This window comes from Nuphar pumila, chromosome 14 (genome assembly GCF_984573655.1).
Source record: "Nuphar pumila chromosome 14, dmNupPumi1.hap1.1, whole genome shotgun sequence".
Classification (NCBI taxonomy): Eukaryota; Viridiplantae; Streptophyta; class Magnoliopsida; order Nymphaeales; family Nymphaeaceae; genus Nuphar; species Nuphar pumila.
In genome coordinates, this window is record NC_143262.1 from 424,923 (window position 1) to 450,497 (window position 25,575).

The window sequence follows — 25,575 nt, forward strand, 5'->3', positions numbered from 1 at the left end:
AGAGAGAGAGAGAGAGGCATCGCAGCTACGAAACATGGACCGTGAGGGCCCCGCTGGTGCCGATGATGAAGCCAACAAGAAGAAAACATCGTCCACCCATTCCGCCGACTACGCCCCCTACCCTACCATTGATCCCAAAGACGTCGTCGTCCCTCCTCCTCCTCTGCCCACGGAACGAGGTGGTGGAGGAGGGGGAGGGAATTGGGGTACCTTCGTGATGGGCTCTCCTTCCGATGCCTCCTCCGAAGCACCACCACCTTCCACCTCCCCTAGCAACAAGACCGTCACATGGAGCTCTCAATTGACCAGCGATGCCACCCATGGAAACAGCCCTGCCACCATGCCCTCCTCCTCTGCCAACAACCCTTACGTCTCTCCTTCCCCTGTGCCCCCCTTAAAGAGTGAGTTCCTTCGTCCGCGCGCTTCCCTTCCCTTTCTCTCCTGGGGCTGTCCTTTTTCTTTCTTTCTTTTTCTTCCCTTCCCGGTCTTTTCTTTTGATTTGGTCTTTGGTTGCTACCTGTAGACACGTTGGATTCCGTACGTGATGTGCTTGGACGATGGAGGCAGAAGGTGGGCGATGCTACCAAGAAGGCTGAGGATCTTGCTGGAAACGTCTGGCAACACTGTAAGTCTTCCTATTCCTTCCTTCCTTTCCCTCTTCTTCTTCTTCTTCTTCTTGTCTCCGTTCTTATTCCCTATCTGCGCGTAGGCTTTTGTGATGCTGGATCATTCTGAAACTCCAATCCTTATGATTTTGTGGCTTATGTTCGGTCCCTTGACTTATGCTTTCAATGCTTCCAATGATTTATCGATCCCATAATCAGGTAGGGAGTTGTATCAACGGGAGCATCTGATAGGTTGAGAAATAAATTTGGAAGACATTACTTTACCACTTTCTTTGCACCGAGGATTATGTTTCCATGGAAACTGATTGATCTCATCAATACAGTGTGCGAGATATCTCAGAGTCTAGGGCTACATATTGCTTATAAGGCGGCAACCACATTTGCCTTCTACATGTTTCACTTTTGGCTAATATTGCTTCATGGCTGTACTCACCATGTCCCACATCTGGGGCAATTCAAGTGTGAAGTACGTAGTTTTAGGACGATATTGATGGCCATGATTAAACCACAATAATGCTGTCATCAATGACAAGATTGCACAAACTATCATGGTATAAAACTCATGAGTCATACTATGAAACTTTGGGAGAGGGTGATTAAGTCTAGGTTGTCATGATATCGGAGAATCAATTTGGTTTTATGCCTGAAAGATCAACTATGAAAGCTATACGTCTTCTTAGACAACTTATTGAGAGAAATAGAGAGAGGAACAAAGATTTGCATATGATTTTTATTGATTTGGAGAAGGCATACAATAGAGTACCTAGGGATGTTCTCTGGTGGACAATGATGAAGAAATGTGTTTCTCTCAAGTACATTAGTATAATTAAAGATATGTATGAAGGAGTAGTAAGGAATGTCCACACTTGTGGAGGGGTGACAACCAATTTTTCGATAACGGTTGGGTTACATCAAGGATCTGCTTTAAGCCCTTTCCTATTTGCTATAGTGATGGATGAGCTTACGAGATCAATTCAAGAAAATGTGCCGTGGTGTATGTTGTTTGCTGATGATATTGTTTTGATTGATGAGTCTAGAGCTGGGGTTAATGCTAAGTTAGAATTATAGAGACAAACATTGGAAGCAAGAGGTTTTAAGTTGAGTAAGAGTAAGACAGAATACATGGAATGTCGGTTTAGTAAGCAACGAAGTAGTGATGAGAGTGTAGTGAAGATTGGTGAGCAAGAAATACCAGTGGATGATTGTTTCAAATATTTGGGATCTATCATTCAAAAGTATGGAGAAATTGATGGAGATGTAAATCATAGGATAAAGGTTGGGTGGATAAAATGGAAGAGTGCAACTGGAGTGTTGTGCGATCGTAGAATGCCATTGCGGTTGAAGGGAAAGTTTTATAGGATGACTATTAGGCCCGCTTTACTATATGGTACGGAATGTTGGGCTGCCAAGAGACATCATATTCAAAAAATGAGTGTAGCTGAGATGCGTATGCTGAGATGGATGTGTGGAAATACAATAAAAGATAAGATTCTGAACGAGGAGATACGTAAGAAGGTAGGCGTTGCACCCATTGAAAATAAGATGAGAGAGAATCGTTTACGGTGGTTTGGACATATTCGGCGAAGGCCTAATGATGCTCCAGTTAGAAGGATGGAGAAATGGGAAAATCTATTAGTTAAAAGAGGTCGGGGTAGGCCTAGGAAGACATGGATGGAGGTGATAGGAAAGGATGTGAATGCTTTGAACCTCACCGAGGACATGGCATTGGATAAAAATGATTGGAGGAGAAGGATTCATGTGGAAGACCCAGAATGATTTTCTTTTTTGGTTCATATCGCCGACCCCAGTTGTTTTGGGATGAAGGCGTAGTTGTTGTTGTTGTTGTAATGCTGTTATCAATGGTAGAACGTTCAACTTTGTTCAAGTTCATATATTTTTTGAGAAGATTCAAGTTCATATCTGACTTATAAAGGTTCTAAGGGACGAAGGAAAGAAGGTGGGCCATTCTGAAAGCTGAAACAGAAATTTTATAACTTGTCTGAGAAGTGCAGATTTGAAGGGATTCAAAGCTGTTTTAGATTGAGCGCTTCAAATAGGAAATGAAGAGTGATTTCTTAGCTTTCAATAGGAATACAGATTAAAAAATCTGAGTTTTATAGGCAAGATGCAACTCTTTTATGTCTGGCTAAAAAATTCTTAGACTTTCAGGAACATTTTTCCCATTGCACGTGCAGATTTAATCTCCTTGGAGGGATTTTAGATTGAGTGGCAAAAAGAGAAAGGGCATGTTTGCTTTGGTCACAAGTGGGGATGGACATTCAAAGCTGAAAAGGTGGAAGCTGTGATTGTTGGTCACAATGTCAATCTCGTGACCAACTTTCACAAGATTCAATGCAAAAACAATCACAACTTGTACTTTTCTTATTTTTCACTAACCTTGAGAGAGTGTTGTGATTGTGATTCACAATCACAGGATCTTGTGAAAAATCCAAGAATCATAGGGCATTGCAAACATGCCCAAAGAGAAGTTTACTTTCCTGGCATTCAGAACAAACAAAAATCTCAGTAAATGCTCCCTTAGATGTCAAGATATGACTTCACAAAGTGTGTTAAGTTTTCTGTTTACTTGAGGATACTAAGGGCATGTTTGCAATCCCTGTGATTCTTGGATCCTTTGATTGTAAATCACAATCACCATACTTTCTCAAGGTTAGTGAAACATGAAAAAGTACAAGTTGTGATTGTGATTGCCAGCTGTGATTGTTTTTTCCTTGAATCTTGTGAAAGTTGGTCAAAAGGTTGACCTTGTGACCAACAATCATAGTCAATGTTATCAAAATCAGAATCAGCTCCAAAACAATTAAAAAAGGGTTGAATCAAGGTCAATTCAATTCCTTTTTTTAATATTTTAAAAAGGGTTAAAAAATGATTTTTTAGCAGTTTTTATTTTTAATGACACGTGTCATTTGGTGGTGAAAAGGGCTGATTCACAACCGATTCAATTCGATTTAGGTTTTTTTTTTTTTCTGAGAAACCGATTCACCTACTGAATCGTTTTGAACAACATTGATCATAGCGTATGCTTTCTCAGCTTTTACTTTCTCAAGCTTCTACTTTCTCACATGTGACCAAAGCAAACTTGAAGTTTAGAAATCAAAGCTCGCCCATGACTCGGTGAGTTTTGTTCATTTCCAGGTCATTCACTGGGTTGACCCAGTAAATGACTGAGTCAACCTAGTCAGTAGGTTGACTTAGTGAGTTTTTAAACAATGGTTTAAGTAGTCAAAATCTCACATAAAATGGGATCTTCTTGAAATTCAGGGTTTTGTCATTAGACAGACCCAGTTGTTTGGGTCATAAGTCTTGACATTGGTATCGAAAAAAACTTGAAAACAATTCTTCAAAGGTCAACAAAGCATACTAAACATGATCTGACCACTTTGGACTCGAAACCCTATGCCTGAGAAAAATGATTCAAGGTTCAATTCTCAAAACACTCTCTTGGTTAAAATTTGGGTGTCTATAGATGATGTAAAAGGTAACAACAGTGCCTTTCAAAAACAAGGTAACAGCAGTGTTTTGAAAATGCTGCCACATGGAGGCATTTGTTTATTGTATGCTAGTTGTACACTCCTAATGTTAATCAAGGGGCTTATACTTACATAAACTTCACATATATATTATTATACTCTCTCTCTCTCAAGCTATGGTCTGCTCAATCCCTGATGCTGGTATGATCGCAGGTCCTATGTCACGAGGGCACGCAATATGGTTACTCATGTCTAGGCAACACAAGATGACACATGCACATGCGAAGTGACAGACTATGACATACATTACTATCTTAATGTTTTTAATAGTATGTTTAGTAATAAATATATTTTATGTACTAAAATATCAAAAATATATTTTTGTCATTTAAAAATAAAAATTTGGGCGCTCTTGTCCTAGTTTTAAAATATGGACATAGACACCATATTCATGTCACATGTCCATATGGCATATATATATATATATATATATATATATATATATATATATATATATATATGGGGTGAAGTCTTTGGTGCAGATGTGCATACGGTATCGATGAGTTGAAACTCATAGGTGCAAGTTGTTTTGACTCAATTTGACCCTGCAAATGTGTTCAACATAGTCTCTCTCTCTCTCTATCTATCTATCTATATATAGGATAAGTCTGGTGCGGATGAGCATATGGTATCAATGAGTTGAAACCACTATCACCGATATTGCCGATAAATTGAAAATATCGTGATATTATCAACTTTTCAAGGTTAGTCGATAATATCGGGAATATATCGCGATATTTTTGGGAAAACCCCCGCTTCCCGCTTCTGAAATTTGATGGTAATCTCGATTCTCCCACGCTTCTCTTATTCTTTTCACACGCTTCATCTATTCTTCTTATATGTTTTCTCACTCTACTTTTCATGTTTTTATGTGTTTCCTCTCATGCTTCTCACTTGCTTCCATGTGCTTTCTGTAAATTGGCAATCAACATTTTTAAATTTTGTTAAAAATTTAATTCTTACACTAAAAAATCATGAAATTTAAGAATAATCACTTTTATTTTAGTTTTTATTTGTGTTGCATTTCGATTCTCATTCAATTCTTATATTGCTTTTTTTTATTCCTCGCTTCCCACTTCCTTTGCATTGTAAAATGCATTGCTTCTTGCTTCCGCTTTTCGTATCATTTCTCGCTTTCACTTCCTAGTCTGACAACCTTGGGAAAAACTCTTTTTTTTTTAAGTTTGTGTTTCCTATTTTTTGTTTCTTTTATATTTTAAAATCTTTAAAACATGTTTCTTTTTGTTTTTGGAAGAAAAATAATGAAAAACTTATTATTTTCTTAGCTTTTTTGTTGTTATTTATATTTTTTTCAATTTTTTAAACTCTTGAGATTTTTTCGAGATATTCCCGAGATTTATCATCTTTTGAAAATCTCTCTGAGAAATACCCTCGCCGAGAAATTACCTTTAACAATACTGGTGACTGTGGTTGAAACCAGAGTTACCGGAAGCTTCTTAGGTAGGTGGCAAACTCGCTTCCCGGAAACTCGCTTCGGAAGCGCGATACTCCTCGCTTTCGAAACTTCATGGGAAGCTCGATTCCCCCACACTTCTCATACACATGGTCTATGCATACTGTATGTTTTTTTCACATTTCTTTTCATCTTTTTCATGTATTTTCTCTCACGCTTTCACTCACTTTCCATGTACTTTCTTTAAATTGGTAACCATCATTGTTAGATTTTAACAAAAATTGAACTCTTTTACAGAAAAATCATGAAATATAAGAATGATCAATTTTATTTTAGTTTTTATTTGTTTTTTGTTTGATTCCATATTACTTTATTTTTTATTCATATTTTATTTTTAAATTAAAAATTTGCTTCCCGCTTCGTATAAATTTTAAAATGCCATGCTTCTCGCTTCTGCTTCCCGTATCGTTTTCTGCTTCCTAGTTTGGCAATCTTGGTTGAAACTATTAATATCTATGTTTTATTTTGTAGAAAACATGTATTAGCTTAAACTTATATGTGTGTGTGTGTGTGTGTGCAGTTTTAAAAATACAAAAAATAATAAGAAATATAAGAAAATAATAGTTATTCTTGGAAAAATATAAGGAATATAACTTTGGAAAGCTTTTAAAATGCAAAAAATACAAAAATACAAAAATTAGGCTTAAATAAGGTTTAAAATGGTTGACAAATCTTTTTAACAAGATTTGGCGGACAAATAAGATGCCTAATGAGTGGAGGAAGAGTACTTTGGTGCCTCTATATAAGAATAAGGGTGATATACAGGATTGCACAAACTATCGTGGTATAAAACTCATGAGTTATACTATGAAACTTTGGGAGAGGGTGATTGAGTATAGGTTGAGGAAGGTTGTCATGATATCAGAGAATCAATTTGGTTTTATGCCTGGAAGATCAACTATGGAAGCTATACATCTTCTTAGACAACTTATTGAGAGATATAGAGAGAGGAACAAAGATTTGCATATGGTTTTTATTGATTTGGAGAAGGCATACGATAGAGTACGTAGGGATGTTCTCTGGTGGACAATGATGAAGAAATGTGTTTTTCTCAAGTACATTAGTATAATTAAAGATATGTACGAAGGAGTAGTAACCAATGTCCGCACTTGTGGAGGGGTGACAACCAATTTTCCTATAATGGTTGGGTTACATCAAGGATCTGCATTAAGCCCTTTCTTATTTGCTATAGTGATGGATGAGCTTATGAGATCAATTCAAGAAAACATGCCGTGGTGTATGTTGTTTGTTGATGATATTGTTTTAATTGATGAGTCTAGAGCTGGGGTTAATGCTAAGTTAGAATTATGGAGACAGACATTAGACATTGAAAGCAAGAGGTTTTAAGTTGAGTAAGAGTAAGACATAATATATGGAATGTCGGTTTAGTAAGCAACAAAGTAGTGATGGGAGTGTAGTGAAGCTTGGTGAGCAAGAAATACCGGTGGATGACTGTTTCAAATATTTGGGATCTATCATTCAAAAGTATGGAGAAATTGATGGAGATGTAAATCATAGGATAAAGGTTGGGTGGATGAAATGAAAAAGTTCAACTGGAGTATTGTGCGATCGTAGAATGCCATTGCGTTTGAAGAGAAAGTTTTATAGGATGACAATTAGGCCCGCTTTACTATATGGTACGGAATGTTGGGCTGCCAAGAGACATCATATTCAAAAAATGAGTGTAGCTGAGATGCGTATGCTTAGATGGATGTGTGGAAATACAATAAAAGATAAGATTCGAAACGAGGAGATACGTAAGAAGGTAGGCGTTGCATCCATTGAAAATAAGATGAGAGAGAATCATTTACGGTGGTTTGGACATATTCGGCGAAGGCCTAATGATGCTCCAGTTAGAAGGATAGAGAAATGAGAAAATATATTAGTTAAAAGAAGTCGGGGTAGGCCTAAGAAGACTTGGATGGAGATGATAGGAAAGGATATGAATGCTTTGAACCTCACCGAGGACATGGCATTGGATATAAATGATTGGAGGAGAAGGATTCATGTGGAAGACCCAGAATGATTTTCTTTCTTGGTTCATATCGCCGACCCCAATTGTTTTGGGATGAAGGCGTAGTTGTTGTTGTTGTTGTACAAAAGATTTCGGAGACATGATCAACAAGATTTTTGTAGGTTAATCTCATATATTTTCTAGTTATTTCAGTTATGTAATCAGTTTCTTAGTATATTACTATATTTTAACTTTTGTTGGTTAATCTCATATATTTTCCAGTTATTTCAGTTATGTAATCAGTTTTTTAATATATTTTAACTTTTGTTGGTTAATCTCATATATTTTCCAGTTATGTAATCAATTTCTAAATATATTTTAACTTTTGTTGGTTAATCTCATATATTTTCCAGTTATGTAATCAGTTTTTTAGTTACTTTTATATGTTAATCTCATATATTTTAACTTTTGTATGTTAATCTCATATATTTTCCTGTTATTTCAGTTATGTAATCAGTTTCTTAGTATATTTTAACTTTTGTTGGTTAATCTCATATATTTTCCAGTTATGTAATCAGTTTTTAGTTACTTTTATATGTTAATCTCATATTTTTTAGAATAATCTCATATATTTTAACTTTTGTACGTTAATCTCATATATTTTCCAGTTATTTCAGTTATGTAATCAGTTTCTTAGTATATTTTAACTTTTGTTGGTTAATCTCATATATTTTCCAGTTATGTAATCAGTTTTTTAGTTACTTTTATATGTTAATCTCATATTTTTTAGAATAATCTCGTATATTTTAACTTTTGTTGGTTAATCTCATATATTTTCCAGTTATGTAATCGGTTTCTTAGTATATTTTATCTTTTGTTGGTTAATCTCATATATTTTCCAGTTATTTCAGTTATGTAATCAGTTTCATAGTATAGTTTAACTTTTTTTGGTTAATCTCATATATTTTCCAGTTATGTAATCAGTTTTTAGTTACTTTTATATGTTAATCTCATATTTTTTAGTACTTATTTGAGATTTTCAATTTCTTATTGGTTGTTATTTCATCAATAAAGCATTTCTTTATTTATTTGTATTTTTAGATATTTTTTTTAATTTTTTTTTAAAGTTTTCAAAAAAAATATTTGAGGCTTACGCTTTACGCTTCGCCTCGGTTTTTGGTGGAGCGCCTCGCTACGCCTCAACGCTTTTCACAATACTGATATATATATATATATATATATATATATATATATATAGAGAGAGAGAGAGAGAGAGAGAGAGAGAGAGAGAGAGAGAGAGAGAGAGAGAGAGAGAGAGAGAGAGAGAGTAATGTGTAGCTTCCAGTCCATTTATCTCCCAGACTGTCCCATATACCTTTAATAGAAAATCTCGCTTCCATTTCTTGGTTCTCAATCTTTTGTCTAATAAAATGCTAGTCTATTTCTATATGTTATTTGTTCCCATGATAATAAGATTTTGTGAAATCTTTATTGTTCTTTGGTTATTGTAAAATAATATAGACTTTAATATTTTCTCCCGAATCGCTCTCAATAGAAATCTTGGTCTTCTTTGATGTTACTACTGCCATGATGCCATGGCCCTATGTTCACCTTATGTACTGGATGTGGCCATGACTTTCTGTTTGCCAGTACCAAATGAACTGCATTTCTTCCAACATAAATGTAGTAACCTTAAATCGATCTCCCAAGTTTCATTTGAAAATGTTATCACCATCAATGCGTCCTCATTTCACGACTTTTTCTTGTAAACCAACCAATTGCCAACGGTCCCTTTTACGTATCTAAGAATTTTTTTCACTACCTTCATAAATTATGTTCTCGGCTCATGAACAAACTTGGATACTTGATTATAGAATAAATGATATCAGGCCGTGTAAAAGTAACGTAACTCACTATCTTCTTTGCTTAGTCTTTGGTGGATGATGTCTTCTTTTAAACCGTTGTAATTTTGAAACGATTTCTATATGAAAAACATGTGAAAACCAGACATCAAATAATAAAAACCGGTTCTCACTAGTGGATGAGACCGGGTCGAACTCAGGGAACGGGAATATATCGTATTCAAGTACACAAATCTAAACTATTCTTTATTGCCGAATTATTGAAATGTAAAATGTTCAGAAAAGGTAAAAACAACTAACTATTACAACAAATGAATACCCTTCGCAGAGGGCGTAAAGTGCAATATTTACAAACCTAATCAAATTCCTAATTCTAAAAAAATAAAAGCAAAAAGAAGCTTTATTCTTCGTACTTCGTGTCACGTAATCGCTTCCGCTCCAGTCTGTGCTATCCTGCACAAGTCAAAAGGACACGAGCAGTACAAGAGAAAGACATAGACTATACTAAACTAACTAGATGCTAAAAGAAAATTCTAACATGTTTAGATCCAAAATATGATTTCTAATTAGATCTAACTAATTAACTACAGTTTAAGTAACTAACCAACTAAGCTAACAATTACAAGATGAAACAAACAAGAAAACATAGAGAATCGAGATGAATATATTGAAAAACAAGAAGATGATAGAATCGAAAAACAAGAGAAAAACAGAAAAACATGAATTGAATATCATGAAATGAATATTACAAACAGGAAAATTAAGATCAACAAGCATGCAATTAAAAATCATATGGAATTAAGCAAAACATAAAAGAAATGAGCAGAAAATTAAAAGAAACTGAAATGAAATAGTAATTCAGGAATTCATATTTTGAAATGAAAGAAAACAAACTATTAATAAAATCCAAACATGAAAGCTACTATTACTAAAATCAAAATAGGAAAATTAAAATAAAAAAAAAACACAGGAACTCCACCGATCAATTATATAAGCATGAACATGAACATAAAAAAAAAACAAAGCAGTAAAAAAAAACACAGGAATTGAAGAACTCAAAGCAAAGTTGCAGAGAAAAAAAAACAGGAATTTAAAACATTAATCAACAAAAATTCAAACAATGGCTGAATTGAAAACGTGAAATAAGATGTAATGAAAACAACAGTGAATGAAAACCACAAGAAATTAGGGAAAAATACATCAAACAACTACTGAATCAATTAACAAAATCTAAAAAAAAAAAACTGTAAACTAAAAAATTATCGGCCGATGAACAAAAGAGCATAATCGTGAATGTATTTTTTCATTTTCGTTTTTTTTTCAGTTTTTTTTTTCTTTTTATTTCTGTTTTACAGATATGGCAATAACCAGAAGAAAATTTGAAGAATAAGAAGAAGAAGAACGGAATTAATGGAAGAAGAAGAAGGATTAGCTGAAGAAGAAACAGATCGGCAGAGAAAAAAAATCAGAAAAAGAAGAAGAAGAAGATCAGACAAAGCAGCAGAAGAAGAAGAATTGGAAGAGGAAGAAGAAGAAGAAGAAGAAGAAGAAGAAGAAGAAGAAGAAGAAGAAGAAGAAGAGTTTGGAGAACTTACCGTGAATCGCCTGGAAGGATTATAAGAGAAATCGGACTCCTCCCTCACGCCATCGCCCGACTGATAAGAGCCTCCACCGGATTGAAAGAAAGGGAAAGAGAAAGAGGGGAAGAAGATAGGGGAAAAGAGAGGGAAGAAGAATCCGGCGGTGGTTGAGAAGGGAGGAAAGAGAAGGAAAAGAGGGGGAAAGAAAATGAGGTTTGGCGTACAGGGTGAAGACGCCTCCCCTTTCGATTTTGGGGTTTTTAAAAACTTTCAAACCGGCTGGAACCGGTTCAAACAGATTTTTTTTTCAGTTCAAAAACAATGCAAACCGGTTCCAGCCGGTTTGCTTATTCATTTTTTTTAGTTTTTTTTAAAATTCAACAACCTTGTAAACCGGTTTATTAAAAAAATTACAAACAAAACTTTATTTCATTTATAAGGAAAATAAAAACTATTCTACTAATTTTTTTCTTTTCTAAAAAAAAACAAACATTTAAAATGATTTTAAAAACTATTTTCTCTATTTTTTTTTATTTTTTTTTATTTTTACTTTTAATAAAAACTAACACTAAACTACTATGAATATAACAAAAACTAAAATATGTATAAAAATGTAAAATAAAACTATTTTTTCATGCATTTTCTATTTTTAAATCATTTTAGCACATTTACTCGAAAACTAACATAAAATTGGGTTTTTGAAACATTATTTTATAAAATCATGCATATTTAAATGTTAATAAACCCTGAATTATATGCATGATCAGTGGATAGGGCTTGTAGCAGCTTAAGGCTTGCACTCTCTCATGTGCATTTTTTTACGAAATCAACAATGTACTTGTGTTGGGTCAATATAAGTTCTTCACTTCTTCTATCAACTTTTACTTCTGGAAAATACTTCGGTCTTCCTAGTTCTTTCATCAAGAACCTCGTACTCAACAAGTCTTTTATTTCCTAAATATGTCTATTACTATTACTTGTAACAAAAATGTCATCCACCTAAATATAAAAGTAAAGTAATGCGAGCTTTACCCTTGTAGAGGATCTACTCAAACCATGCATTTGTATTTCGATGGAAAGACTTTGAAACCACTATTTGGAAGCCTTTTACCTGTAAATTGATCTCTTCAACTTTCCTGCATATGCATTAAGATTCTTCTTAGTGTACCTTGGGGGTTGCTCCATGTTCACCTCTTCTTTTAAGATTCCATGCAGGAATGTGTTTTACCCAGTTGATTGAGAGCAGTCACGGTCCAATGCAACAAACATTATTACTCTGTTCCCATTTTCAAAATAGGACTAAAAGTCTCTTCATAATCGAGACCGTACTCCTGTGTCAATTCTCTTTGCTATAAGCTTGCTTTATATCTTTCAGTGCTACCATAAGGTTTATCTTTAATCTTATAAACCCATTTCAACCCTATTACATTTTTATCTTTGGGCCTTTTAACAATGTCCCAAGTCTAACATTCATGTAAAGACTTTATTTCTTCATCACTGCTTCTATCCATCTACTGTTGTTTTTTGCCTCATTATATCACTTCGGCTCATCATGTTTTTTCTATTTCTATTAGAAACACCTTGTGCTCCAATTTCTCATAGCTGACCCATCTTTTGGTCTCTTGATAAGGTGTTGAACTCTAGCTGACCCTTTGATCACAATTTTCTCAGCACCAGAGGAACCATTATGACCAAGTGATGGCTAACTCTCATGACCCATTATCCTGTACCAAACTTGTTCAAGCTCTTGGATGTCTACTGTAAACTAGCCAATATTTCGAGCCTCCCTGAGCCTGAACATCCTCACTTGTCTCCTTTGACTTTACCTTGCTGAATATCATCAGTATTTTGGTAATTATCAACATCATGGTCTATATTATGATCACTTGGTTGTTGCTGCATTGTACCCATTGGAATGCTTGAAGATAGTTGTGCACTCATCTGAGGCTCATAAACTCCAATTCCAACTTCAACTTTCACACACGAAATCACAAAAAGAGTATTCATCAATGGATAACATTCCTTGATACATAAATACAATTCTTCTCAGGTTCATAACATCTATAATTCTTATAATTTTCAGCATAGCCTATAAATCTGCAAATTTTGGCTTTATCATCAAATTTGTGGATCCTTATGTGACGTAGATCCCAATCCATATAACAGCAAGACGTTCTAACAATATTTTATGATACTTACCAACGAGAACAAATAAAAATGAATATCTAATCCAATGAGTGAAGAGCTCCTAATATTTTGGCTTTCTAAATAAAAGATAAAGGAAATTTAAGTAAAATGACTAGCTATTTATTTCTGTTTTATAATCCTAATCTAGGGTGAATTTCTAATCTGAGAGTTCATCCATCCTAATATTTTGGTTTCCTGAATACTAAAAAGGTTAGTTATCTATTTTAGCTTTGGAAGCCTATTGTATGGTAGACTTGATTATGGTCTAACAGGGCCACTTGTTATGGTTATGATACTTCTGATGCTAAATCTCTTATAAAGGCAGGAAAATACAAGGAAGCTTTGGATGTACTTGCACTAGGAGAGACAAGTGCTAGCTTTTGTGATTTCACTTCATGTTTGTAATTGATTAGGTAGAATATATTTAGTTAAACATAAGAAGCTCCAACTTGAATTGAACGAAAAACATCATCAATATATATGGAAATGCATCCAGAATATTCATGATAGTTAATGTTAGTGTTGGGTGGAGGTCATCCATTAGGTGACCAGTGGAAACCAATTAGCAACTCTGTCAAGGCTCATATCATCAATGTATAATGAGTTCATTGTTCTCATGTTGAAAGAAAGCTGCTGTATTCATAATCTTTCTTATCAATTCCCTGAGTGCTCGTAACGTGATGCATGGCGACCATGATCTATTCGTTGTTTTTGGTTACCATACGACTACCCTTATGGGTATCAGGTTGAGGGATCCTGTAGTTTGTTATCCTGCTTGAGTTGTTCTATAGACACGGACCACATGCCACTTTCCCTGAATGGACGTCATAACACTCTGGAATATCAACTTTTAAACTGTGGAAAATCCAAAGCATTTCTAGAATTGTGAACATAACTCTTGTGAATGAGTGGTTTTAGTTTAGTTGATTTAGTAGTCTCCCATTTCCATCCAGTTATTATTTTGTTTGGTTTTCTTTTCACAAAAAGGTGTCCTTAACTTGGAGTATCTTCAAACTGTGGTACAAAATGCACTGCATTTCTGAAATTTTCTTAACTCTTGTGACTTGTAGTTTTAAATTTGTTGATTGCATATTCATATCCCATTTTTGTGCAGTTATTATTTCTTTTATTTTTTCTTTTCATGGAAGATTTACTTGATGTTCCAATGTTTTATCGATGTATAATAATACTCGTTAATGAAGACTATGAAACAGTGAAAACAGGTCCTAGTGTTGCAGATGCAGCCATGGGGAGAATTGCTCAGGGAACCAAAGTTCTCGCAGAAGGAGGCTATGAGAAGATTTTTCAACAAACATTTGAGACACTTCCAGGGGAACAATTGCAGAAGTCATATGTATGCTACTTATCAACATCTGCTGGTCCAGTCATTGGAATATTGTACTTGTCTAGTGCAAAGCTTGCATTCTGCAGTGACAATCCTCTTTCATACAAAGTTGGTGATCAAACAGAATGGAGCTATTATAAGGTGTGTTTTAATCAAGTGCACTATATATGCTTCTGAACTTGGTGCAATATGGAAGAGATTTCTAGAGATCATCCTCATCTTGCTAAGACACTTGAAAAGTTGCATTGCTTTAGCTGTTTTGAGAACACATGATTCAGCCCTCAACATATTTCATAAAAAAAATATGAAGTTCAGGCCTGTAATATCATAGCCTTTTTTAGGGAGAATCTCCATGGTTGAGTGAATCCACAAGATACCTTCATGTTTGGTTTTATGTTGTAAGGCAATTTTATGACACTAGTTAGAAAAGAGTCAAAAGACAGAAACAAGTTACAGCTGCTATGAAGGAAGGGAAAGGTGAACAACAGCTTTCCATGGAGTTGAATGTATCTATTTCCAAGTCCATTGTCGCTCCCCAAAGTCGAATAAGTTCTTTGAGTGAAGTGTCACATGCTAGTAATTTTAGAATGGCAGGTAGATAGACTCTTCTCTCACAGTATCTTTCTGACTACTATTCTGAGATTGACAGTAACCCAACGGAAAGATGGGTCATTGTCCAAAAGCATGCCCACAAGGGAGAAGGAAGATTGATAAAGGGGCGTAGAAGTGCTACCATTACCAGAGCTTGATTGGGGAGAGAGGGACATCAGTGATGGGGCAAAAAGGAAGGATTCGTAGTATCAACATGTGGTCCCCGGCTAGCTATTGGCTTAGACTGCACGATGGCTTCGTTAAAGTTGGCATCAGGACAAACTTCAGCAAAAGATTCTTGAGCAAAGTTATCATGTGCGCATGTGGCGAGATCCCGTCAATGTTGGAACCCAAGCCCACATCAGGAGCAATACTGGACAAAAGATGAGAGCTCCCTTGCATATAGCCTGAGGCCCTATGTGTGCACAAGGCAATTGACAGGTGTGGTTCTGTGCCCCCCAGCCAACTGCAAAGAGGGTTAGAGGCACTAGGCAGAAGTTTTGGGACATTTGGCCAAAGTGTCAAAACCGAGTGAATCGACAACCCCACCAACTTGTTCTGATGAACAGTGACAATAGAGAGGTTTATCTGGGTGGACGTTGAGTCCCTCCCAATGTCAGAAGGGCCATGCTAGGTAAGAGGCGTGGCATCAGAGAGGGGTGGATGGATGGACGATGCCCCATCACAGTCAATAGCGCTAGATCAAAGTTGCTGGACACCTTCCTCACACTCGTTCAGAAGGGTGGTGGCTTCAGGGAAGGGCGTCACATCAGACGAGAAGCCCTGTTAAGCAAGGGAGCGTTGTCGAAATCCTGGCAGGAAGCATGATTGGATATCACCGGAGCACAGGCAGGAGACAAACCACAAACATGCAACTCATTGGGGACTGAGGAGAAATCCGGCGATGCCATGAGCACACGTGAGGGGCATGGGTCAGGGTTGCAAACAATGGAGCATGAAGCTGTGGGATTTTTTATGGCAGAGGCACCATTAGGGACTGACAAACAGGAGCTCGACCTTAGCTCTACCAAACCACAGCTAGAATAAGAGGATGGATCATGCTTGGGGCAGTGCGAAGAAAATAGGGGAGGAGAAGGGGCCTCCAAGTGCTGCCCATGGGAAGGGGGCTGAGGGTTTGAGGTGATGAGAGGTTCATGCATGGAGTGAGAAAGGGCCAAAAGAGGGTTTTTGACTAGGTCTGGCGAGGAGTCAAGTTCCACAAACCTGTTTGGGCATACAGTAGGGGGTGGCTGGGAATGTTTGTGACTGGTCTGAGCGGCAGAGGGGCGACTGACAGTCATCCAAGAAGGCTCAAGGTAGTCAGTAGGAACAATGTGCAGACCAGCAGCAGAGGCAGGCTCGTTTGAGCTGGGTGCCGAGGATAATTGGTCTTGGTTAGTGGAAGATGCTCTTTCCACAATTTGGATATGCCCGTGTTGTGAAATACCTGAACCATGTCTATCTCCAACATGTTTGGGGTCAGCAGTGGACTGGTTGGATACCTTGGCCAAGGGTTTAGATTGTTTCTTATTGAACAATGCATCTTCATACTCCAAAGGAGACAGAACCAGAGCCATCGAGTCCACCACAATCACAAGAGATTGGATCACCTTAGCTTTTGGGGGCAGGGCACAACAAAGACCTGCAAAAGCAACATGAGTGTGTGCTTGAGTAGCTCCATCTATGGTGATAAGCCTGCCTTCTAGACCTGCAACCGACTGGAAAATGTGCAAAGTCCAAAACTTTGCTGGCAACCCATGAGCTCTCACCCACACTGGCTTTAAACCATTTTCCAAGAAACAAATAGGGGAACCAGATTTCTAAGTGTAAACAGAGAAAAACTCCCCCCTGGATCGCCCAAGATTCTTTACTGGCTGCACGTCTGAAGTCCTCCTAACATTAAAATGTCATGAGTAGGTCCCGAGTCTGCAGGAGAGAAAAAATATCTTTACCTTTAAGTTTCCAAATATGCTGGAGACTGTGGATAAGCCGCTTCACATTGAAGCTCCTTGCCGAAAAGCGACCCACTAATGAGAACTCCATTGAACGAATGCAAGAGTTGTATTCCTTGGAGGGATGTAACAAGAGTTTACCATCATTGAATGAGGGAGGATGAAGGATGAGGATTAATAGTTAAAATCAGACCAAGGCTTGAGTTCTGCAGTAGGAGAGCAAGAGCTTGAAGAGGAGGGGGGCAACAATAGCAGCAAGTAAAAACGGCCAGGTTGATTGGGGGAATAGTTGAGTCAGGACACTGATTAGGGTTAGGATGAAGGGAAGAAGATGGATAAGAGAGGGATGTCAATAGGGAGTAAAGATGAGGAAATGTGGCCGGGCAGTGGGCGTTCGGGAGAAGGGGGACATTGTAAGGAAGATGTGTGATGCCTATGATGTCTTGCAAGAGATGGTGAGAAAAGAGGAAGAAGGCATTGGAATAGAGGAGCAGATGTGGCTGCCTCTGGTTTCATTGCTATTTAACGTGAGGGCACTAAGGTTCTGATTACCCTTAATACAAAAATATTTTGCATGGTGATTTACAAAGAGTTACAAAGTGGATCGGATCTATCCTGACCCGATCCAAAACACTGTACACATTATTTTCTTACAGCCTCCCTCAAGCTGTACATGTAGATTAGATCATGGACAACTTGCTCTTTAAGAACCAAAATCTTGGTCTTGTAAGTCCCTTGGTGAAGATGTCAGCGACTTGATTGTTGGAACCAACATACTTCGCTTCAATCTCTTTGCCCTCAATTTTTCCTTGAATGAAATGCTGATCTATCTGGATGTGCTTTGTCTTGCCATGGTGTATAAGATTCAACACAATTTTAATGGCACTTCGATTGTCACAGTATATAACAGAGCATCCAGTCTTCTGATTTAGGGTGGATAAGATGTCTAATCCAAGTGATTTCGGCAACAAGAGATGCCATAAACCGATACTCCGCTTCTGCACTTGATTGGGGCACAATGCGTTGCAAACAAACGACTAGGTTGATTGGAGGAATAGTTGAGTCAGGACACTGATTAGGGTTAGGATGAAGGGAAGAAGATGGATAAGAGAGGGATGTTAATAGGGAGGAAAGAGGGGGAAATGTGGTCGGGCAGTGGGCTTCGGGAGAAGGGGAACATTGTAAGGAAGATGTGTAATGCCTATGATGTCCTGCAAGAGATGTGTGAGAAAAGAGGAAGAAGGCATTGGAATAGATGAGCAGTGCACATTTTCTGTTATGTGGCTGCCTCTTGTTTCATTGCTATTTAACGTGAGGGCATTAAGGTTCGGTGTCTTACCTGATTACCCTTAATACAAAAATATTTTACGTGGTGATTTACAAAGAGTTATAAAGTGGATCGGATCTATCCTGACCCGATCCAAAACACTGTACACATTATTTTCTTACAGTCTCCCTCAAGCTGTACATGTAGATTAGATCATGGACAACTTGATCTTTAAGAACCAAAATCTTGGTCTTGTAAGTCCCTTGGTGAAGATGTCAGCGACTTGATTGTTGGAACCAACATACTTTGCTTCAATCTCTTTGTCCTCAATCTTTTCTTGAATGAAATGCTGATCTATCTGGATGTGCTTTGTCTTGCCATGATATATAAGATTCAACAAAATTTTAATGGCACTTTGATTGTCACAGTATATAACAGACCATCCAATCTTCTGATTTAGAGTGGATAAGATATGTCTAATCCAAGTGACTTCGGCAACAAGAGATGTCATAGAACGATACTCCGCTTCTGCACTTGATCTGGGCACAATGCGTTGCTTCTTGCTACTCTAGGATATTAGGTTGCTTCCCAAAAAACACAATATCCTGGGACAAAGCTTCTCATATAGGGACCTCCTGCCTAGTCTGCATTTGTGAACCCGAAAATGATTAAGGGATCCCATTTATTCGGAAGATATCATAAGCCATCATTGAGGGAACCCTTAATATATCCTAGAATACGCTTTACAACTTTCATATGCCCCCTCTCTTGGATCATGCATAAACTGTGACACTTGACTGACTGCATAAGCAATATCTGGGCGAGTCAAACTCAGATATCGTAGTGCTCCCACTATACTTGTGTAGGTTGTTCGATCTTGAATGGGCAAACCTTCATCAATTCTCAGTATCTCATTAACATGCACATGAGTGGAAATCGGTTTACAATCCTTCATTCTAGTCATTTTTAGTAAATCTATGGCATATTTTTGTTGGGAAAGAAACATTCGATCTGTTGTTCGATCAACCTCAACACCTAGGAAAAACTTGAGATCCTCTAAATCCTTCATCTGAAAACTCCTCAAATACTCTTTTAATTCTGCCACATGTTGGTCAAAGCTTCCGGTAATCACAATGTCATCCACATATATCAACAAAATAGTAATTCCATGCTTTTCAATGCAAGTAAAGAGAAAATATTCTACCTGACTTTGTTGAAAGACATCTTCGGATTTCATCAGAAAATCTTTGGAACCAAGCTCTTGAAGCCTGCTTTATTCCATACAATTATCTCTGTAAACGGCATACCTTGCTTGTTGGATCTCGTGCAAATCCTAGAGGTTGTTCCATATAGACTTCTCTGAGCTTTCCGTGAAGGAAAATATTCTTTACATTCATCTGATGCATTCTCCAATTATACATCATGGTGAGGCAAAACATCAACCGAATTGTTCCCATTTTGATCACAGGACTGGATGTTTCATCATAGTCTAATTCGTGTTCCTGCGTGTACCCTTTTGCTATAAAATGATCTTTAAATCACTCTATGCTGCCATCTGCCTTTTGCTTTATCTTGTATACCCACTTGCTGCCAACGACATTTTTGTCAACAAGTCTATCTACTATCTGTCATGTTCGACATTCATGCAACGCAAACATTTTTTTCGTTCATGGCCTCAATCCAACGTTAATCTTTTGCTGCCTCTAAGTAATGTTTGGGTTCTTGAATCCCCATCGTTCTCTGAAAATATATCTGATAATCATGACTAAAAGCATTATAACTCACCCACCTGTCAATAGGGTGCCGTTCTCTGGTTGGTCTACGCATTTCAGCCGTCGGTTCCTGTTGACCTGTGTCACAACTCATTTCAATGTTGACATTGATGATCTGTCTCCTGCTGAACAACATTGTTTACTATTTCTTTTGCTCTTCTATGATAAACCTGCCCATATCGCTTATCATTTCCAATGGGTGCATTGGCCGAAAAACCATAAAGAAGCCTATTGCTAAGTGGAATTATCAGCTTCTTCTTGCTGCATGTCTATACATGGTCTGTTATCCCCATAATGATCACCATGATTTTCTTGACAATGCATTTCAGTGTTCTGCAACATGGGCATATTTTGCTCATAAAAAACATGTTTTGGCACAATTATGCAATGTTTTGCCGGATTCCAGCAGTGTACCTTTTGTGCTCATCATCATACCCGACAAACTTGCATATTGATGCTTTAGGGAAAAATTTGTTATGTTGAGAATCATCAACGGCTACATAACAAACACATCCCCAAACCTTTAGTTTAGCCAGACAAGGATCCCTCTTAAAAAGACTGAAAATGTGAACAACAATATGAAAAGCCCCACTTCACAAGCCTAAGCAAGCATGGCTCGCATGAATCAACAGCATCGCACTCTCAACGATGTGTCAATGTTTCCTTTCAGTTATACCATTTTGTTTATGAGTACGAGGACATGATTTCTAATATACTATGCCATGAATTTGTAATTATTCTTTAAAGACATTAGAACTATATTCACCTCCATCACTATGTAAACGGGTGGTGGTTTGGCAAAACTGATTTTTGACAAACTTATGGAAACAACAAAATATGCTGAACACTTCAATTTTTTGCTTCATGAAAAAGATCCATGTATAATGACAGGAGTTGCGCCCCAAACATCAGAATAAACAAATTCGAAAGGAAACAATTCTCTTTTATTAATAATTTGAAAGGGGAGTTGATGACTTTTACAAACTTGACAACTGGAACATAGATTCCTTGTCATCAACTCTTTATTACAAAAAGAACTAAACACAAAACAAGAACTAATTAAGGATTGTAAAAAGGATGACCACAATGAGACAAACGACGATGCCAAAGATCAAATTGACGATTTTGAAGGAGTTTGTGACTCAGAGCAACTGAAATTTCAGAGCTTTTATTATCACATATAGGTTCTCGTCTCTCTCTCCCTCAACGTACATTTTTCTTCAAATCCAGTCCCTTCATACAAATAGACAAAGGAGTAAAGACAACAGAAGAATTATTTTGTTGACAAAGTTGAGAAACAAACACATGATTACGTTTGAGGAGCGGAACAATAAAGGCATTGGACAAAGTTAAGGGTTTATGAACACTAGAAACATGAGCTTTCCCTATGTGAGTGGGGTGAACAATTTCATCATCTCTAATGATCTTACCATGGACAATATAAACTTTGAGTTTAGAAATCTTACCCTCATCACTTGTAACATTGCTAGCCCCTGAATCCAAAATCCACTATTTATCTTGAGATCCTTTTGTTGTTTAATCCACTTGCATCTGCTGGAAGGCTGCAACCACAACTTCATGGTTTTGTTGTTGCTCATTTTCGTGCTGCAGTTGTGCATAATTGGCATTTATGCCACCTTTGTTCCGGCCGCTACTCCATAACTGGGAAAATTCCAGCAATCAACAACAATACATCCTCTTTTCTCGCATAACTGACAGGTAAGGCCTCCACAGTTTTGGTTTTGATGTTGCTGAAAATTTTGCTATTGAAAGTTTTGTTGTTGTGGTAAGGAAAACAATCATCTTTCCCCGTGTCCATAGTTCCTGCCTCGGCCTCTTGATCTGTAATTATTCTGTAGCCACCGACCTCTATTTGACTCCACATTAATATTGATCACTTTGACTGGCTTATCCTGCTGATCATCATCCCCTTTATGAACATATGAAGCATCAAATTGCAGCAAGATGGGTTGCAGTTTTTCATATGGACGAGGGTGTTCCTGTCACTCGAGAGATATAACAACCATGAAGTATTTTGGTCCAAACCCAACAAGGATCTATTGAACCTTATCTTTGTCAAAAACAGGTTGTCTAATCAGGACCAGCTCATCGATGACGGTGTTCATCTTGTTTATGTACTCCATGACAGAGGACGAGTTCTGCTTCATGTTCAAAAATTGAGATTTCAGCTGTATTGCTCTGGATTCAGAGACCTGGGAATAAACTTCAAAAAGTTTATCCCAGAGCTCTTTGGCACTCATGCCATCATCTATGCTAATAAGAACATCCTGCGAAGGGGTAGACAAAAGATATGCTACTAGCATCTTATCCTGCCGACGCCACTGACGGTATGCTGGATTGCGTGAGAGACCGTTTCCGGTGTTCCCTTCTCCATCCTTTTCTCTGTCAGTTATTCAGTAGGCTTTGGATCTAGGTGTCCCATCAAATCCAGACTTTCTATGAAGGGGGTGATCTTCCAGATGAGATAGTTTGAAGTTATTTCTCAGGGACAAGCTGAGAAAGAAGAGGATTCATGGTAATAGTAGGAAGTTGAGCCATAAAAGGAAGTTGGGTGCAGGAAAAAACTGTTTAGAATGACGGAAAATAAATCGACGAGCAGTTTTTTTTTGTGACAACTACACAAGGTTATGCTGTGACAGTCAGATAATAGAAAGCACCCAAAACTGAAAGGTCGTGATTTGGTTGATTACTCCAAGGAGGGACACGATTTTTCAGTTTCACGTTGAAAGCAGCAATACAGCAAAGAACACGATACCAGAGAAAGAAATAGAACAGAAAACAGAAGATCAAGAATGGGAAAGGAAAGAGTTATAAGTTTTAGGGATAGAGAAAAAGGAGAATCAAGATTTTTTTTAAAGGGCAAACAAGTGAACAGCAATAACGTGTACAGCAACGAGGGATAAAGTAAGAAATAAAGATCTCTCCCTGATTAAGGACGTTATCAGGGAAGATCTTGAGTAAAGAAAAATAAGAGAACTTAAGGGGCGTGAATCAAGGAGAAAGAAGGATAGAGATTAGAAGATATAGACCAGATCTGATTGGGAGTTACCTGGATGAAGAAGGTTAGCTCTGATACCATGTAAGGAAGATGTGTAACACCTCTGATGTCCTGCAAGAGATGGGTGAGAAAAGAGGAATAAGAAGAAGGCGTCGGATTAGAGGAGCAGTCCATGAATTTTCTGTTACGTGGCTGCCTCTTGTTTCATTGCTATTTAACATGAGGGCATTAGGGCTCAGTGTTTTACCTGATTACCCTTAATACAAAAATATTCTACATTACATGGTGATTTACAGAGTTGCAAAGTGGATCGGATACCCGATCCAAAGCACAGTACACATTATTTTCCTACAGACATTGCATGGGCATGGACATCGGGAGCTTCCGTCAACAATCCTTTTACCCTGAGTTAGAAAACCTCGCTCTCTCTCTCTCTCTCTGTACACTTAGTTTTATTCTTTGATGTTTCCAATGTCTTAGAATTGTTGTCCAAGAGTTCACCATTTAAGATGATATTTATGTAATATTCAAGTGTGTGTGTGTGTGTGTGTGGCCGGGGTAGGCCTAGGAAGACTTGGATGGAGATGATAGGAAAGGATATGAATGCTTTGAACCTCACCGAGGACATGGCATTGGATAGAAATGATTGGAGGAAAAGGATTCATGTGGAAGACCCTAAATGAATTTCTTTTTTGGTTCATATCGCTGACCCCAATTGTTTTGGGATGAAGGCGTAGTTGTTGTTGTTGTTGTTGTTGTGTGTGTGTGTGGCCATGTCCCTATGGCCTATTGGTTGAGAACTGCCATGTCATACCAAGCATATCTTTGTCGTCGTATCTTGTTCCTGTACCTGTATCCATGTGACACGGACTGTGTCCATGGAAGTATCATGGTGCGTCTAGTGCTGTGTCCACTATTGGGTCATGGCAGACACAAGTTGCATCTAAGCAGGGTGTCCATGTTAAACAGATCCTAATTCCATTGCATTGCTAGAACATGGCATTTGCCTTTTTCCTTTCATGTCTTTGTGCTCTCCTAAGAACACATTGTACCTGTATTTCTTGATGGATCCTTCTCATCGTTTGTTGGGAATACAAACATGATTTAAATTAAGGTTGAAATATGATGATCTAACAACAGTTACATTTGCGAACCATGATCAGAGGAAATGGTGGAGGGCACTTATCAATGTGAATTATCCTATTCCTGTATTTTCATTGGCCCTGCATGTCATTTTCTTTGTTTGGAGCGCAAGCGGTAGACCCGACAATGGTTGGCACAATCGTATAAATGGATTTGAAAAATGAACTACCTTGGGAATTCCATCAAGCAAATTGCCTTCTGTTAAAATCTGACTTGTAAAATGTCAGACGTGAGTGAAGTGACATGTACATGAATTTGTTGTTTGCCATATGTTTTTTTTGTATTCTGATGCTTTTATTTTGAAAAAACAGGTGGTAATTCCACTTCATCAGCTAAAATCAGTCAATGCTTCATCAAGCAAAATAAATTCTGCGGAAAAGTATATACAGATTACATCTATTGACAACCATGAATTTTGGTTCATGGGCTTTGTGAATTATGACAGTGCCGTTAAAAGCCTAGAGGAAGCTGTGACAGCACCGCTCAGTTAGCGTGTGCATCATGGAGCCACAAGACTGAGATCACGCTTAGATTTTGGCATGTGCATGCCCCAACGAATTTGTATTTGAATTATGTTGAACTAAGGTTTGAACATTGGGTGTGATTTATGTAAAGTTGCTGCTGACCTTTTCTAAGGATGTCATTGTTTCGTAATGTAAAACTCAATATTTGATTCTTCCAAGAGGATCTGAGATGAACATGGCTGTATAGTGTTCAGAAACTTATTATTTTTTTTTGAAAGAATAAGGATTTATTGATGCAGCAGAATGTTACACAGCAAATAGCCAGGTGTGATGAGGTATCACGCCCACTACTATAGCGAAACAACAGATAATGCCGAGCAAAAACAGGGTAACACACCTATCAGAAGAGATTGAAACAGAAAATTACAGTAATCAATGTTAAAACCCAAACGGGATCAGCCCTGCTGATGAACTAAATGATCCCTCTTTCCTTCCCAATCCAATCAATCTTACTCTCGGGCCACTTGGAACGCTGATGTAGTGGATTGAGAGCTGGATTCAACTCCGGCGAAAGGCAAGAACAAGAACAAAAACAGAGGGTGATTGGATCATAGGGGATTCAGTGGGATCCATATTTGCATGTTAGGATTGAATTCTTTTTGTTAGTTTGGATATTTGGATCATATTGAAGATTCAATGCAGGTTAGGGTTTTTGTTTTTTATATAAATAATTGTTATGGTGTATAGTTGAAGTTGATTTGAGAATCTTAATTGAGTTATATCCTGTT

At 37.4% G+C, this 25,575-nt stretch overlaps 1 protein-coding gene across 2 annotated transcripts; it reads left to right on the top strand.

The window, feature by feature from the left end:
• On the top strand, window positions 1-25,044 carry FIP1 (FH interacting protein 1). 2 transcript variants are annotated; one of them, XM_089987993.1, is made up of 4 exons: window positions 1-401; window positions 524-625; window positions 14,449-14,720; window positions 24,635-25,044. In XM_089987993.1, exons 1-4 carry the CDS (start codon window positions 35-37, stop codon window positions 24,812-24,814), a joined length of 921 nt encoding a protein of 306 aa, XP_089844119.1. In that variant the 5' UTR covers window positions 1-34; the 3' UTR covers window positions 24,815-25,044. The 2 variants fall into 2 exon arrangements, with proteins under 2 accessions (XP_089844119.1, XP_089844120.1); XM_089987994.1 differs by having other exon boundaries at window positions 6-401; window positions 14,458-14,720.
• The last annotated feature ends 531 nt before the right edge of the window (window positions 25,045-25,575 follow it).